The sequence below is a fragment of the Orycteropus afer genome, unplaced genomic scaffold (genome assembly GCF_000298275.1).
Source record: "Orycteropus afer afer isolate SDZICR_OR568_19922 unplaced genomic scaffold, OryAfe1.0 scaffold00042, whole genome shotgun sequence".
NCBI classification, from domain to species: Eukaryota; Metazoa; Chordata; class Mammalia; order Tubulidentata; family Orycteropodidae; genus Orycteropus; species Orycteropus afer.
Window position 1 is genome coordinate 8,194,509 of NW_006921629.1, and position 15,603 is coordinate 8,210,111.

The 15,603-nt window shown below is 41.6% G+C and overlaps 1 protein-coding gene across 1 annotated transcript in view; it reads left to right on the top strand.

The window, feature by feature from the left end:
• Positions 1-15,603, top strand: part of EFCAB5 (EF-hand calcium binding domain 5) — a 177,094-nt gene that overhangs the window by 134,273 nt on the left and 27,218 nt on the right. Inside the window, exons 20-23 of the mRNA XM_042780486.1 lie at positions 6,244-6,347; positions 9,245-9,498; positions 10,902-11,194; positions 12,294-12,390. Of these exons, the coding sequence (XP_042636420.1) occupies positions 6,244-6,347; positions 9,245-9,498; positions 10,902-11,194; positions 12,294-12,390 (748 nt within the window). The remainder of the gene's footprint in view (positions 1-6,243; positions 6,348-9,244; positions 9,499-10,901; positions 11,195-12,293; positions 12,391-15,603) is intronic.

The window sequence follows — 15,603 nt, forward strand, 5'->3', positions numbered from 1 at the left end:
CTGGATCTTGGCTCAAAGCAAAAAATACCAGAAAGATGTTTACTTGTGTTTTATTGACTATGCAAGGGCATTTGATTGTGTGGATTATAACAAATTATGGATAACATTGAGAAGAATGGGAATTCCAGAACACTTAATTGTGCTCATGAGGAACTTGTACATAGACTAGGAGGCTGTCATTCAAACAGAACAAGGGGACACTGCATGGTTTAATATCAAGAAGGGAGTGTGTCAGGGTTGTATCCTTTCACCATACTTATTAAATCTGTATACTGAACAAATAATCCAAGAATGTGGACTATATGAAGAAGAACGTAGCATCAGGATTGGAAGAAGACTCATTAACAACCTGCATTATGCAGACGACACAATTTTGCTTGCTGAAAGTGAGGATGACTTGAAACACTTACTGATGAAGATTGAAGACTATAGTCTGCAGGATGGATTACACCTCAATATAAAGAAAATAAAAATCCTTACAACAGGACCAATAAGCAGCATCATGATAAATGGAGAAAAGATTGAAGTTGTCAAAGACTTCATATTACCTGGTTCTGCAATAAACACCAATGGACTCAGCAGTCAAGACATCAGATGATACATTGCATTGTGCAAATCTGCTGCAAAGGACCTCTTTAAAGTGCTGAAGAGCAAAGATGTTTCCTTGAAGACTAAGGTGAGCTTGACATAAGCCATGGTATTTTCAATCGCCTCATATGCATGTTAGAGCTGGACAATGAAAAAGGAAAACCAAAGAAGAGTCGATATTTTGAGTTGTGGTGTTGGTGAAGAATGCTGAAAGTACCACGGTCTGCTAAAAGAACTAACAAATCTGTCCTGGAAGAAGTGCAGCTGGAATGCTCCTTGGAAGCAAGAATGGCCAGACTTCATCTCACCTGCTTTGGTCATGTTGTAAGAAGGGACCATTCTCTGAAGAAGGATATCATGCTTGGCAAAGTGGTGGGTCACTGAAAAAGGAGAAGGCCCTCAATAGACACAGTGGCTGCAATGATGGGCTCAGGTATAGCAAAGATCATGGGGCTGGCACAGGACTGGGCAGTGTTTCATTCTGCTGTACACGAAGTTGCTATGAGTCAGAGATGACTCAATGGCACCTAACATACAGGTAATCCCCAGGTTATGAATGAAATCCATCCCTAACTGTATCTTGAAGTCTGTAAGTGGAATTTGTAGTGAGTCAGACCAGGTGCATATAGTTCTTATTTAGCTTACTTTAGTTCAAGAAAAGGTTACAAACCCTTCCAATGATTTAGAAGCTGTGCATGCAGCAAGTGAAGGTGATTGTGATAATTTGTTGCATATAGGGATTTGTTCACACACTTCAAAGTGGGGCAAGTTTGAAAGATTCAGGGCAAGAAAGAGTTATAAGTCAGACATTCGTGACCTAGGGACTGTCTGTACATCATTTGATTTCATGACTGCTGCTACCTCCAGGGAAGATTGCTAAACCTACACCAATGGTTGAAACAATTAAAGAGAGGTTGATATACTGACTATATAAAAATGTAAAATTTTCCTGCATCAAAACTATAAATAAAATTAAATGACAAACTGGAGGAAAAATTGCCACCTGTCTATCAAAGGGTTAACATCATTATTCATAAATTAATGAAACAGAAAAGTAAGTATTCCAGAATAAAAATAGACAAAGGACCTCAACAATCTTAAAAAAAAAAAACAACTTATGCAAATGGTCAATAAGTGAGAAAATGTTCAATTGTTCTCATGATAAACACAAAGTTAAGTTAAAAAATAACTTTTTACCTACAAAATTGACAAACATTTTTAAAATTATAATTTGAAATATCTGCTAGACATTTAAGTGGAGGTATTAAATAGGAAGTTGGGTAGATGAGGTTGGTGTTCAGGGGGAAATCCAGGCTATTGAATAAATGATACTTAAAAACTATAAGACTAGATGGGATTACCTAGAGAATAAGTGAGAATAGAAAAGGAAATCTGAGGACAGCCCTGGGGCATGCCAAATATCTGGGATCAGTGTGGCTCACTGTTGTATTGTCCAAGACCCACATGTGCAGAAACACACACATAGACATTTGAAACAGAAGTGTTTCAAAACAGTATCTACTTTCACTACATATGTTCTTTTCTGATATCTTCTATTTCATTCTTTTAACAAAATATTCATCCAAAGAAAAAAAATCAAGAGGAGGATGTTCTGGTTACTTGGTGCCACTCTGACAGGAATACAGCACAAACAGGGGGTTTATTCTTACAATTTGGAGGCTTTAAGCCCAAGTTCAGAGTGCCAGGCTCTAGGGGCTAGGTGAAAACCCCTCAACCTTGGGGTCCAGCTCTGCCTCCTGCTTCCGGCCCACTGGAGCTAGAAGCGTTGCTTCACTCAGGCAGCTGCAGGCTGCTGAGGCTGGGAAGCCCCAAGGCTGACAAGTAAAAGGCACAGTTTCGATGTTACCAGTCCACACGGCAGGCCATTAACTTAAGTCCATTGTAAGTCCCAGGGTCGGCAGAGCATGGCAGGCTGCTGAGCAACGACATGGCTACATGCAGGGTCCAAGCGTGCCATATGCTAGAGACCATTCGCAAAGCTTCTCCTTATATACAGGAAGCAGACCATATCCCAAAGGCAGCGCTACTCAGCTGCTTGTGGTAGAGCCCACCATGGAGTTGATTGCCAGTCTCATCATGGGGAATACCTACCACCAGCTGCCCAGCCACTCAACCAGGCCTAGCCAAGTTGACACAAAAACATAATCACCACAGAAGATAAATACTAAAGATAACTAATGTGTAACGAGAAAAGTGAGAAAAACTAGATATTGGAAAAGTATTAAACCAGGAGGAAAAGAAAGAAAATAGGGGAAATATGATTGCAGTTTTCTTCTCCAAAGGGTTTCCTAGGAAATTTTAACAAGGAATGGTTATTTCACTACTGAAAAATTGGTTCAGGGTTTGCTGAATTTATAATTTATTGGGCTAGCTGAAAAACAAACTTGTTTTCAGCCATATTCTTATGAGTCTCATACTTTCTATATTATGCTTCTAGTCTAAGAGCAGAAATAGTCAATCTCAACAACATTGGGAAGGAAAAACAGGAGAGAAATCGTTTGACTTTGTCTGTAAGATCTAAACCTAGAAACACAGTCAGAGATTTTAAAAATCAGATCAATCTAGTATGTTTAACACTAAGTAGCAACTCATACTAGGAAATAAGCAAGAAGCTGGTTTCCCAATGTGTCATAATCTTCAAAGTTTGCCAAGTATTCTGTTGAAAACTTTTTTTTTTTTTTTTTTCATCTAAAGAGCTTGGTAGAAAGAACACTTGAAATCCTGGAGTGTGAAGGCAAATTTTGTATTACAAAGCAGTTCATATTCTAAGCTACCTAGTCAGCATGCAGCCCCTTAGGGGTCTGATTATCAAGGTTTCTTTTTTAATCAAAGAATTATTTTTAAAAGGGAGGAGGCATAAAAACTTCTCCCAAATGGAATAAATCACTGGACCCATGGGCTCAGGACCATGGTCATGAGGGACATCAAGCTCAATTGGCACAACTTTGTTCTACAAACAAAAACATTGTTCTATATCCTACTTTGGCGAGTAGTGACTGAGGTCTTAAAAGCTTGCAAGCGGCCATCTAAGATGCAACAATTGGTCTCTTCTCATCTGGAGCAAAGAAGAATGAAGAAAAGCAAAGACACATGTTTTCAATTTCCTCATATGCATGTGAAAGCTGGACAGGAATAAGGAAGACTGAAGAAGAGTTGATACTTTTGAGTTGTGGTGTTGGTGAAGAATACTGAAAGTACCATGGACTGCCAGAAGAATGAACAAATCTGTCCTGGAAGAAATGCAGCTAGAATGCTTCTTGGAAGCAAGAATGGCCACCTACTTTGGTCATGTTGTCAGAAGGGACCATTCCCTGGAGAAGGATATCATGCCTGGTAAAGTGAAGGGTCCGCAAAAAAGGGGAAGGCCCTTAACAAGATAGATTGACACAGTGGCTGCAACAATGGGCTCAGGTATAGCAAGTATTGTGAGGTTGGTGCAGTACCAGGCAGTATTTCGTTCTGTTGTACATAAGGTCACTGTGAGTCAGAGCTAACTTGATGGCACCTGACAACATCAACAACGCAGTTTAGTGTATTTTACAGAGTACATTACTGTTACTTTATTATAAAGAAACTAAAAAACCAAACCCACTGCCATAAAGTTGATTTTGACTCACAGCTACCTCACAGGACAGAATAGAACTGCCCCATGGGGTTTCCAACGCTGGAGCTCTGGTGGTGTAGTGCCTAAGACATTTGACTGCTAACCAGAATGCTGATGGTTCAAACCCACCAACCACTCCTTGGAAGGAAGTTGGGCAATCTACTTCTGTAGAGATACTGTCTCAGAAACCCAAGGAGGGGTTGCTATGAGTCAGATCTGACTGTACGGCAGTGACTTTTTTTTTTTTTTTTTTTTGGTTTAGTAATTTCTGATTCTGACATGACCTTGAGCAGGTTTGCATATGATAGAAAGCAATATCCTTCTTAAAATTCTGGATAGCTGCAAGATCGTTGGTGAAGAGTGCAGGAAAGAGCTAAAGGCGCTGCTTTACCGGTGTTACCCAACTGAGATCGCCTCAGACCGGGCCACCAGAGAAAAGTTACCTCTTAAGGTTGAATGGTGGACCAAAGCTCATGATGTCCTGTGTTAGCAGAAAATTCAGAAGTTTCAGATTTCTCAGGTGGTGAGAAAATCCAATGCAAGGCTTAGGGATATAAGATGTTCTTCAATACACTTTACCATAACAACATTCCTCTTTTCATCTTTTCCATGGACATTGGTGATATCCTGGAAAATTATCTGACAGATGAAAGTTTTCTACCCCAACATCCATATTGTGTTTAACTCTATGGATTTGTTGAAAACGTTTCCTTCAGGGGTTCAAGGGCCAGGTCATTCACACAACAACAGAGCTGTGTGTGGGAATTCTAGTTACTTCCAGAAGTTTCAGGGCAAAACCGACATCCTCTTGCTTGGCGACTCCATGGGGGACCTGACTATGGCAGATAGGATTCCAGGTGTAGAGAACATTCTCAAGATTGGCTTCCTATCCAACAAGGTGGAGGAGCGCCAGGGACGCTGCATGGACTCTTATGACATCGTGCTGGAGAAGGATGAGACGCTGGATGTGGTCAACCGGCTGCTGCAGGACATCCTGCGCCGGGGGACCAGATGGAGAGGCAGGGCTCCTTAGTGCGTGGGCCTGGGGCTGGCCCGTGGGACCGAAGGAGGAGGGGCGCTCACCCGAGGTTGCTCCTGCCTGTGTGTCCAGAGGAAAATCCAGGGTGGCCCGTTGCTGTTGCGTTCACACCCTCCTCCCTCCTTTCCCCCATCGCCTTCCGTGGTATTTACCAGACTTGAGTGAGGACCTGTCAGGTGCAGGATGGCAGCAAAAGCTGTTCCAAATGAACCAGGAACCTCTGAGGATCATTAAGTCCAGGGATTTTTATTTTTTCCCCCTGAAAATTAAACATTAGAACTTGTTCTTCAACTCTAACATGAAATGGATCATAATTTTAAAAACGAGAAAGTAATGTAAACATAGGAGCTCTGGTGGTGTAGTGCCTAAGGCTTTTGACTGCTAACCAGAAGGCTGGCGGTTCAAACCCACTCCTCGGAAGGGAAGGTTAGACAATCTACTTCTGTAGTGATACTGCCTCGGAAACCCAAGGGGGGGTCGCTATGAATTGGATGCGGTTCCATGGCAGTGAGTTTGGTTTTGAGTGAGAATGTAAACATTAGTTCATCACAGCTATAAAAGTAAGTTTGTGCATTTAGAATAATCTCTTTTTTTGAAAATTTGTTCTTGTGGAATATTTCATCTCTTAAAGGTACTGAGTAAGTAAAATGTCACTGTATGGAAAAGTGAGAGGTCATCTAAACTTAAATAAACGTTTTCTACAATTTTGGGGGAATAAGAAGAGAAATCGTTTGGTTTGGGCTGTAAGATTTAAACCTAGAGACACGATCAGAGTGAGATTTTTTAAAATCATATCTGTCTAGTAAATGTAACTCCAAGTAGTAAGACATGGAAGAAGTATACTAGGGAATGTGCTAGCAGCCTGTTTGCCAAGGCAGCATAATCTTTACAGTTTGCCAAGTGTCCTTGTCTTATCTGTCCCTAAAAGCTGTAATGAGAATATCAGGTCTAATTAATTCTCTCTGTAATTAAATCTTTTTCTTTTTTCAAGGATTCAGACTATGTTTTACGCAATATGATGGTTACAGGGTACATGGGTCTAACAGAAATCCACACCAATCCCCCTACTATCTTTAGGAAGGCATGCATCTTCAGGTATGAGACTTCTCTGCTTTTCTTGACTGTCAAAACACATTCCCCTGACATGATAGCAGATCTGAAAGACACAGCTTCTGCCCCGTAGTAGTGCACACTGACTCTCATTCTGATTGGGTTTTGAGGAAAAACTCCTATAGACTCATCTGCATGGGATGTAGTGACTCCTCCAAAATTCTAATTAAAACAAATTTCATAAATATTTTAATATTAAATTGTGTTTTTAAAGCATGATAGTGTTTTATCTTCTATGATTTTCTTGTAGGCATAGAATTCAACAAAAGCCCAACATGATAATCTATCCATATCACTTGTTAGAGCTCATCTGTTAAAGTTAGCTAGCCTGTGACCCTGTGAATTTTAAAAAGATGGATGGAGGAAGAGTGAGGTTGAGGCAGAGAATATTGTCGTTAATAAGGACCTAGCTCTGGATTCCTTAGAATGACTCTTACCTGTGGAATTCAAGAAACAGTACTGAAATGTCCCAAACCCAAACCCACTGCCATCAAGTCAATTCCAACTCATAGAAACCCTATAGAACAGATTAAAACTGCCCTGTAAGTTTTCCCAGGCTATAAATCTTTACAAAAGCAAGACTGCCTCATCTTTCTCCCATGGAGCAGCAGCTGGTTGGTTCGAACTGCCAGCCTTTTGGTTAGCAGCCAAATACTTTAACCACTGTGCCACCAGAGCTTGCTAAACTATGGACAGATGCAAAACAGATTTTAACTGAGAACATACCTATTTTGCATAAGGGACTGACTGCTTCTTAGGGGGAATCAATGTAGTTGAATAAATAGGCAGTAACTGTATCTCAGACTAAGCTAATTTGACATTTAATCACATAAGTTAATTAGGTTTTCATTTGGCCTCACTCCAAAATATTTACTCAGTTTCAAGCTCTTTTCCACCTAGTTATTCTTTGTGCTGGTCAACAGGTTTATAGGAGTCCCTATAACAACACCCAAATTCATAACCTTGAATTCCTGTGTGTAACTTAGAGCAGAAGGCCTTAGAGGAACTGTGTTGATCAACCAGCTTTTACATCATGCCAGGGAAGTTTAGTACAATGCGTACTGGGAAGTTTAGTACTAGACACAAAGTGATGGCTCAGCAGGAAGGAGGGGGTGGGAATAGCAGAAGTATAATCCTACCTGTCATTATAAGTTATCTTATGAACTATACATGTGCTTTTTGAGGCCATGCAAAACATCAACATTTTTATAAATACCACAAAGGAATGGCATCTCAATATCAACATAAATGAGGAAAGAAAGAAAGAAAGAGATGGGTCTATGCTTCACTAGAAAAAAAAGCAGCCACTATATTTCTCTGGAAATCTCAGGTCCCTCATTGAAGCAGATACTACTGGTGCCTTACCTAGATTGTCAGTATTTCTTTTGCCAGCTGCTGCAGGTACTGCTGCTAATGGTTCACTGTTGGAGTCTCTCTTCAGGAGGTACCTAAGAGTTATGTAAACAGCAAACACACACATACACACACCCAGAGCAACTTAGAGCCAATGACTGACCACTGCCAGGATGCAAAAGCCCCTCTCCTTTGCCTCAAGATGGAACAGACTCTGTGGTATAATTTACCTTCCAGAGTTCCCCTTGGTGTCAAGCTGAAGCTAGACTTCACCTGAAAGCATGTTCTTTTTTTCCTTTTTAATTTTTATTGTGATTTGGGTGAAAGTTTACAGAGTAAATTCATTTTCCATACAGCAGTTCATACACATTTTGTCTCACAACATTGACTGCAATTTCCCACAATGTAACACTTCCTCCCCATAGTTACCTCTTCCCTATGTCCTTCCCTCCCATGCACTCCCACCCCACCACCACCTATCTTCCTATGCAAACACTGCCCTTCTGTTCCCCCATGACTGATAGCTCCAAGAAGTGTATCTACCTGATGTAAATATTCAGCCCATATACCTGTCTGTTATTTGGCTGGAAGCCACAGGAGTGAGTTCAATCCCAGACTTGAAAGGTAGCTAGGGGCCATAGTCTCAGGGGTCTCACAAGGCTCTATAAGACCATGTCTTTTTTATAAGACCTGGTCTTTTTTAGGATTTTGAATTTTGTTCCCCATTGTTCTCTCACTCTATCCAGTATGTCCTGCACCAGTCTCCCTCTGAGTAGTTGACAGCGGCAGTCGGGCACCAGCCTGTTCTTCTGAAAGCACATTCTTGCTTAGCTTCACCCCTTTCTCTATCTAACACCCCTCAGTCCCTTACAGGTTTCCCCCAAGAGCTCTCCTTCAATAAACTACTTCCACAAGAATCTCTGTCTCAGACTCCTTTTCTATTGTTGTTGTTGTTATGTGCTGTCGAATCGGACCCAACTCATAGCGACCCCTCCTCCGTGGGTTACCGAGGCAGTATCACTATGGAAGTAGATTGCCCAACCTTCCTTCCAAGGAGTGCCTGGTGGGTTTGAACCACTAGCCTTCTGGTTAGCAGTCAAATGCCTTAGGCACTATGCTACCAGAGCTCCTCAGACTCTGTTTCTAGGGAACATGGTTTAACACACCCATCATTCCTCAAGTATTCAACCAATATCTATTGGACAACAAATAAATTTAAAAAATGAACTTCTTTGGATACGTGTAACTGCAGTGAAGACAATAAAGCCGGGTATCAGGATGGAACATGATTCAAGTGATGCTGCTCTAGATGTGGAGGTCAGGGGAGGCTTCTTTAGGGAGGAGAGCTGAGACCTGAGTTAGTGGAGGTAGGGACCATGTGAAATCAAAGGATGGAGTATTCCAAGCAGGTGAAACAGCACAAAGGGCAGGTGTGGTTGGAGTGTAGTAGGCACGAGATGTAGTTGGCTGGAATGTGTAAAACAGGCTGACGTTTTTTTGTTCTTATGCTTATTCACTTTCGGTTTCAGAGATTTCCTCTTTAAGTGCACAGACACTTCAGAAGTTATTTTGGCCTCCGCCTGTGGAGAAACCCACATAGCAATTCCACTTCGTGAGAGAACAGGAGAAGCTCTGGGAGTCATCGATTTTAACATTGGCCGGAGTAGGATGTTGTTGTATCGAGAATATAAAGATCTGCAGAAAATGATGAAGGTGGTCCAGGCTGCCTGCTATGAAATACTGGGCGAATTGACTGGAGAGATAAAGAAAAAGTATATCTTAGGTATTGTGAATGCTGCAACAGTCTGGATCCATGGGTTTAATAGATTTTGGGAAAAACACAGACAGTGTAACGAAGGATGCGTTTCTAAAAAGAAGTGTGATATTTCCATGTGAAAAGAATTCCCTCATACAGTTGGGCTGATGAGTGGTCTATAAATTAGAGCAAAGGGTAAGGAATCACATTCTCTTGGTTAGAATCATTTTATACAGTTTTAGAAGTAAAACAACTCTTAAAGGCAATATAGATCTAGCATTTATCAAATGCCCCATTACATGTCAAGCACTTCAAATACAGTATTTCAATTAATCCGCACCCCAGCCTTATGAGATGAATGATAATACCCCGCTTCACAGGCTAGAAAAGCAAAACTCAGAGAAGCCAAACAACTTGCTCCAAATTACATAGTTACTAAGTGGTAAAGACTGAATTTGAATCCAGATTTGGGTGATCCCAAAGATCATGCTATGCCCTCTATGTTATACAGCAGGAACTAGTCAAACCATCTTGTTTTATAGGTGAAGAACTAAAACCCATAAAAGTAAAGTGAATTATCCAAGGTCCAATAGCAAGTCTGTGACTCAGCCAAGACCAGAACCCACTTCTTGTAATTCCACATCCACTAGGCTGCTACTCTTAGCACAAAACCAGTTCAAGGATTGGGAAGGAAAGAAGAAGGCATGGGAACCTGGCCACCTAGAATATGTTGCTGTTGTTATGTGCCGTCGAGTCGGCCCCGACTCACAGCGACCCCTCCTTGGGTTTCCGAGGCGGTATCACTACGGAAGTAGATTGCCCAACCTTCCTTCCAAGGAGTGGCTGGTGGGTTTGAACCACCAGCCTTCTGGTTAGCAGTCAACTGCCTTAAGCGCTACGCTACCAGAGCTCCTACCTAGAATGTAATGAAAAGAATTCCAAGAGTAACATTATGTGGGATTAAGCTGAAAGCTTTCCAGCTGTGTGTAGCATGCAATAGTAATAAAGAAGAAAATTTGTGCTTCTTGGGCATCCACTGTGTGTCAGGTCTACAACAAAGCGCTTTTACACATAGCTTCTCATCTAATTCTCACAACTCACCAAGGATCACCCCATTCTCCCAGAAGAGAGAGGCAGTTCAGAGAAACAACAACCCATGAAAGGGAAAGTGGGTATTCAAACTGAGGTCTAATTCCAAACCCCAAGTTTTTTCCTTTCCTCAGAGTGCCTTCCTGTGAGCTTCACCAGGTATAATTCCATTGTCTGCCTTTTGATTTCATAGCAAGAGAAACAGATTGTTTAAAACCTTAGATTGTGGTCTTCTGATACCAGGGTGGTGGAGAAGGTGTTTACTCTAATATGCTCAGAATTCAAGAGAAAGTAATGTATGTGACTGAACAACAATGTGAGATGTCATGCTGTTATTCCAGAGATTGAAAATGCCGGAGAAGTACAGAGGGCAGGAGTGATCTTCTTCCGAATCATGCTACAGGAGCTGCAGGACAGCATCCGACTGCTTAGCTCCATAGACTTTGTGTCACTGTTGATTTATGACCACAAACTTCTAACAGAGCCAAACTCTTTTGAAGACTCTTCTGGCCAGTTCCAGGACATTGAAGCCAACACAAACCTAGTGCATGACATCCTGATGGGGGTTATCTTGTTCCTTCATCCAGAGTTGGAATTCTCAAGTGACTTTGAGGACTGGGATAAGTGTAAACTGGTAAGTTTTGGAAATTTAGTGCACTTTATTTTTTAGAGCAGTTTTAGGTTTATAGAAAACTTGGGCAGAAAATACAGGATTCCCAGATAGCCACTCTGCCCCCTGTACACAGTTTCTCCTATTACTAACATCTTGCATTAGTGTGGCACATTTGTTACACTTGATGAACCAATTAATGTATACATTATTATTAACTAAAGTTTGTAGTAGTCTATGTTAGGGGTCGCTCTTTTGTTTCTACAGTTCTATGGGTTTTAAAAAATATGTAATGTAATGGATCTACTATTGCAGTATCATGCAGAATGGCTTCACTGCCCTTAAAATGCCCTGTGTTCCACCTATTCATCTCTCACTCCTTCCTGCAAACCCCTGGCTACCACTGATATCTTTTCTACTCTCTGTATGGTTTCACCTTTTCTAGAATGTCATATAGTTAGAATCAAACAATATTCATACAGTAGCTTTCTCAGACTGGCTTCTTTCACTTAGCAATATGTATTTAAGATTCCTCCATATCTTTTTGTAGTTCGATAGCTCATTTCTTTCTATCACTCAATAATACTCCATTGTGTGGATGTATCATTGTTGGTTTGTCCATTCACCTATGAAGGACATCTTTGTAGCTTCTAATTTGGGGCAATTATGAATAAAGCTGCTATAAACATTTGAGTACAGGTTTTTGTTGGACATACATTTTCAACCCATTTGAGTAAATACCTAGGAGTGCAATTTAAGTACTCTTTTTACTGAAGAAAAACCTACACAACTTTAAATGTATGGGTCATAACTGCACAAATTCTCGGTGCAGAAATCCAAGAATTTTTGCACAATGAACAGATCCATGTCACTGGGACGTAGATAAAGAAATAGAACATTAGGTGCATCCCTGAAGTCTTCCTTTCTGCCCTCTCCCATATACTCCCCATATACACACATCAAAGATGACCACAGTCCTAACTTCTAACAGCACAGATTGGTTTTGCCTGTTTTAAAAATATTTTTAAAGTGTCTATAAAGGGAATCATGTAAACTTGTTGATTAGACACTACATTTCCACTTGTTAGGGACCCCATAACCTTCTTTTGTTCTTTGTCCACAGTATGTTAATAGATACTTAATTGAGAATATTTGTACCTTTGATCCAACTTCTAGCAATGTGGAAGTTAATTTACAGCTCATTGATGGATATATCAGAGGTAAATTTCAACTTAATTATGGTCTAAATCTCTACCAATAGCAATAAAACACAGTTGCAGTTCAGAGGTGTTTATTGAGATAAAGCAAACAGTTCATAAATATAGTTTTTAAGAAAAAATATTTCTGATTATGAATCTTCTAAAAAGAGGAACACTGTCTAAATATACTGCATTCCCAAAGTCAATGTCTATGCTATACATATGAGAATTCTAAAGCCCATCTGTCTTCCATTTATTAACTCATTGTGTATTATTCATTAAAAAGGTGAGTAGGGGTTTCAGTAAAGATAGGGAGCAAGTGCATTAAGCAAAAAGCTATTATTTAGTTTCAATAAAGAACAAAAGAAAATACTATATCATGAGTCTACATAGACTAGTAATGTAGGCTTTTTGGAAGAGGAGATTCAGCTGTGAGGTTCCCAAGCTAGAGAAGGCCATAAGCTCTCCGGCCACAGAGAATAGGCCACATATAAATGTACATATACAGGGGGAGCTCTGGTAGTGTAGGGCCTAAAGCACTTGACTGCTAACCAAAAGCTGGAGGTTCAAACCCATCAGCCACTCCTTCGAAGGAAGGTTGGGCAATCTACTTCTGTAGTGATACTGCCTCAGAAACCCAAGGAGGGGTCGCTTTGAGTCAGGTCCGACTCGGCACATAACAACAACAACAACAACATACATATAAAAGCACAAGTTCCTCCATGGGTGTGTATTCTTCTGCCAGAGGCCTCAGGATGTGTATGTGAGTGGTCCAATAAGGAAAAATTTTAAATTTGTTTCTTCTTTGTTACTTATGAAAAACTAATCAGTAAATGGGACGACTATGTAGAAAGTGGGAGCTCTGGTAGCATAGTGCATAAGGCACTTGACTGCTAACCAGAAGGCTGGCGGTTCAAACCTACCAGCCACTCCTCGGAAGGAAGGTTGGGCAATCCTACTTCTGTAGTGATACTGCCTCGGAAACCCAAGGAGGGGTTGCTATGAGTCGGAGCCAACTCGACGGCAAACAACAACACAACAACATGTAGAAAGTGCTCCTTTGACCTCTCCTTCTAGTCCCCACTCTTGGTGGAGGCGCTGGCTCATGTCAGAAAGGGCAAGAACCAGAGAGGCTCTTTGGACAGAAGGAAGGAAAAGGCACCCCAAGGAAGGAACCACACTCTTCAGGGTGTCTGGGGCAGTGGAAGCATGTGATACAGTGGTGGTGGGACAATGAGGTGAGGATGAAGTGGATGAATGAGAGAGAGGTTTTCTGGCGTAGGAAGGTGAGATACTCCCAGAAGTTTGGGAGTACTAGAGAATCAGAGAGAACAGAAGATTGAAATAAAAGTTAGCATGAGTTAATGTAGGCCATGAGTGAGGTAAGTAAAGGTGAGAATTCCAATGTGAAATGGAGTTTCCGTGGTAGTTCTGGGCTGATTAATGAGGGCATCTGGATTCACAGGTGTTACGGGCATAACTTCTTCTAAGGCTCTATTTCAGGGAAACAAGAACAATAGCAACAACAAACAAACAAACAAAAATGAAGAGAGTGCTTTTAAATTAAGAGTTTCCTGTACTTGCTCACTGAGAACTTAAAAACCCAAGAAGAGATGTTGTCTACATCATTGCCTCTGGCCTGTCCATCCTCCAGGCTCAGCCCCACCATTGCTGCTTTTCTCTTTGGAGTGGATTTCGTTCCCACCATGTGTGATCAGTCTGTCTAACTGATAGTCTCCCAGACCCTTGGCCCAGAGCCAGACCCTTGTATCCTCTCTGATTGATGCTCTCCTTCTTGGGCTAGGACTCAGGTACCCACCGGTGTCTAGTACAACCACTCTGTCAGGTAGGAGTTGGAGGGTGAGGGTGAGGGTGAGGGAGAGGCCCCTCCATTCTCTACCTTGCAGGTGTGTACAAGAATTTTTTCTCAGCCCTAATAAGCCCATCTCTTGCCACTGGAGAGGCCAAAGCCATCTTCTCAGGCATTGTACCAAGGCCTCAGTGGAAATCTCTTCAGATCCTACCTTCAAATTGCCTATCAGAATTACCTTCTGATGTCATACACAGCTCCATTGTTTTAGGACATACACAAATTTCTATTTCTCTCCTTGCTGCACCCTCCACCCCCACCCCCCACCTTTGAACTGTCCTTGCAGAGCAGCCTGGATTGCCAAGATTCTCTACCACTTTCTGTTTTCCAACAGTGCCCTCAAATGGCAAGAAATCCAACTGCAGTTAACAGAACCTACTTGGCTGGTAGCCAATATTATCAACTTTCTACAGCAACCAAGAAAGTTCATAGACCACCCAGATACCAAGCTACCCTCCCTCTTTCAGCTGTGATTGTATCAGGAAATTCTAAGTTCCCTGTTTGGAAGGAGGAGAACTTTTTGGGGCATTTTTCTGTTTGTACCACAAGTGGAGGTGTCCTCTGGCCGGGCACTCTGCTACTCAAAGTTTACTCAAGACAGCAGCCTTGAGTAAGGCCCAGGTTCAACAACGCTACCCAGTATGAAATATCATCAAAAGTATCTGTAGGTTCAGCCTAGAATGGGTGGGAAGTGCTAGACTATGTAGCATAGCTCCTAACCCACCAAGCCTTCCAAACTAATGATTTTGGCAAGATGGAATTACAGTTGATGATGTGCCCCCAACTTTCGTAGGGATTCTAGTGCCAACTCTCATCCCACTTCATCCTACTACAATTGTAGGAGTATTTTATATTCTGCCTTTAGACTGAAGCAGTCATCTATGTAATAATGGTGAATAGCTTTGTTCAGCAGGCCTGGCTTCTCAAGGCCATGCCATTGCACGTGACTGCTCTTGACACACTTCCTGTGGGAGACCCAGTGGTGCCAGTGACTATTCCTAAATAATTGTACATTATTTGGACAGAGTCACCTGCTATCCTCTGTCACTTCTGTCTAAAGTAGCCATAAACTAAAAAACTCACTGCCGTGGAGTCGGATCTGACTCATAGTGACCCCTCCTTGGGTTTTTGAGGCAGTATCACTGCAGAAGTAGATTGCCCAACCTTCCTTCTGAGGAGTGGCTCGTGGGTTTGAACCAGCCAGTCTTCTGGTTAGCAGTCAAAATGCCTTAGGCACTATGCCACCAGAGCTCCTAGAGTAGCCATAGTAGTTGGATTTGTCTGCCTGGAGACCCATGACCTGACCACCTTCTCAAGGATTTGCATTTCTCACTCCCCCAGCCCCGCCCCCACTTTTTTTTTTT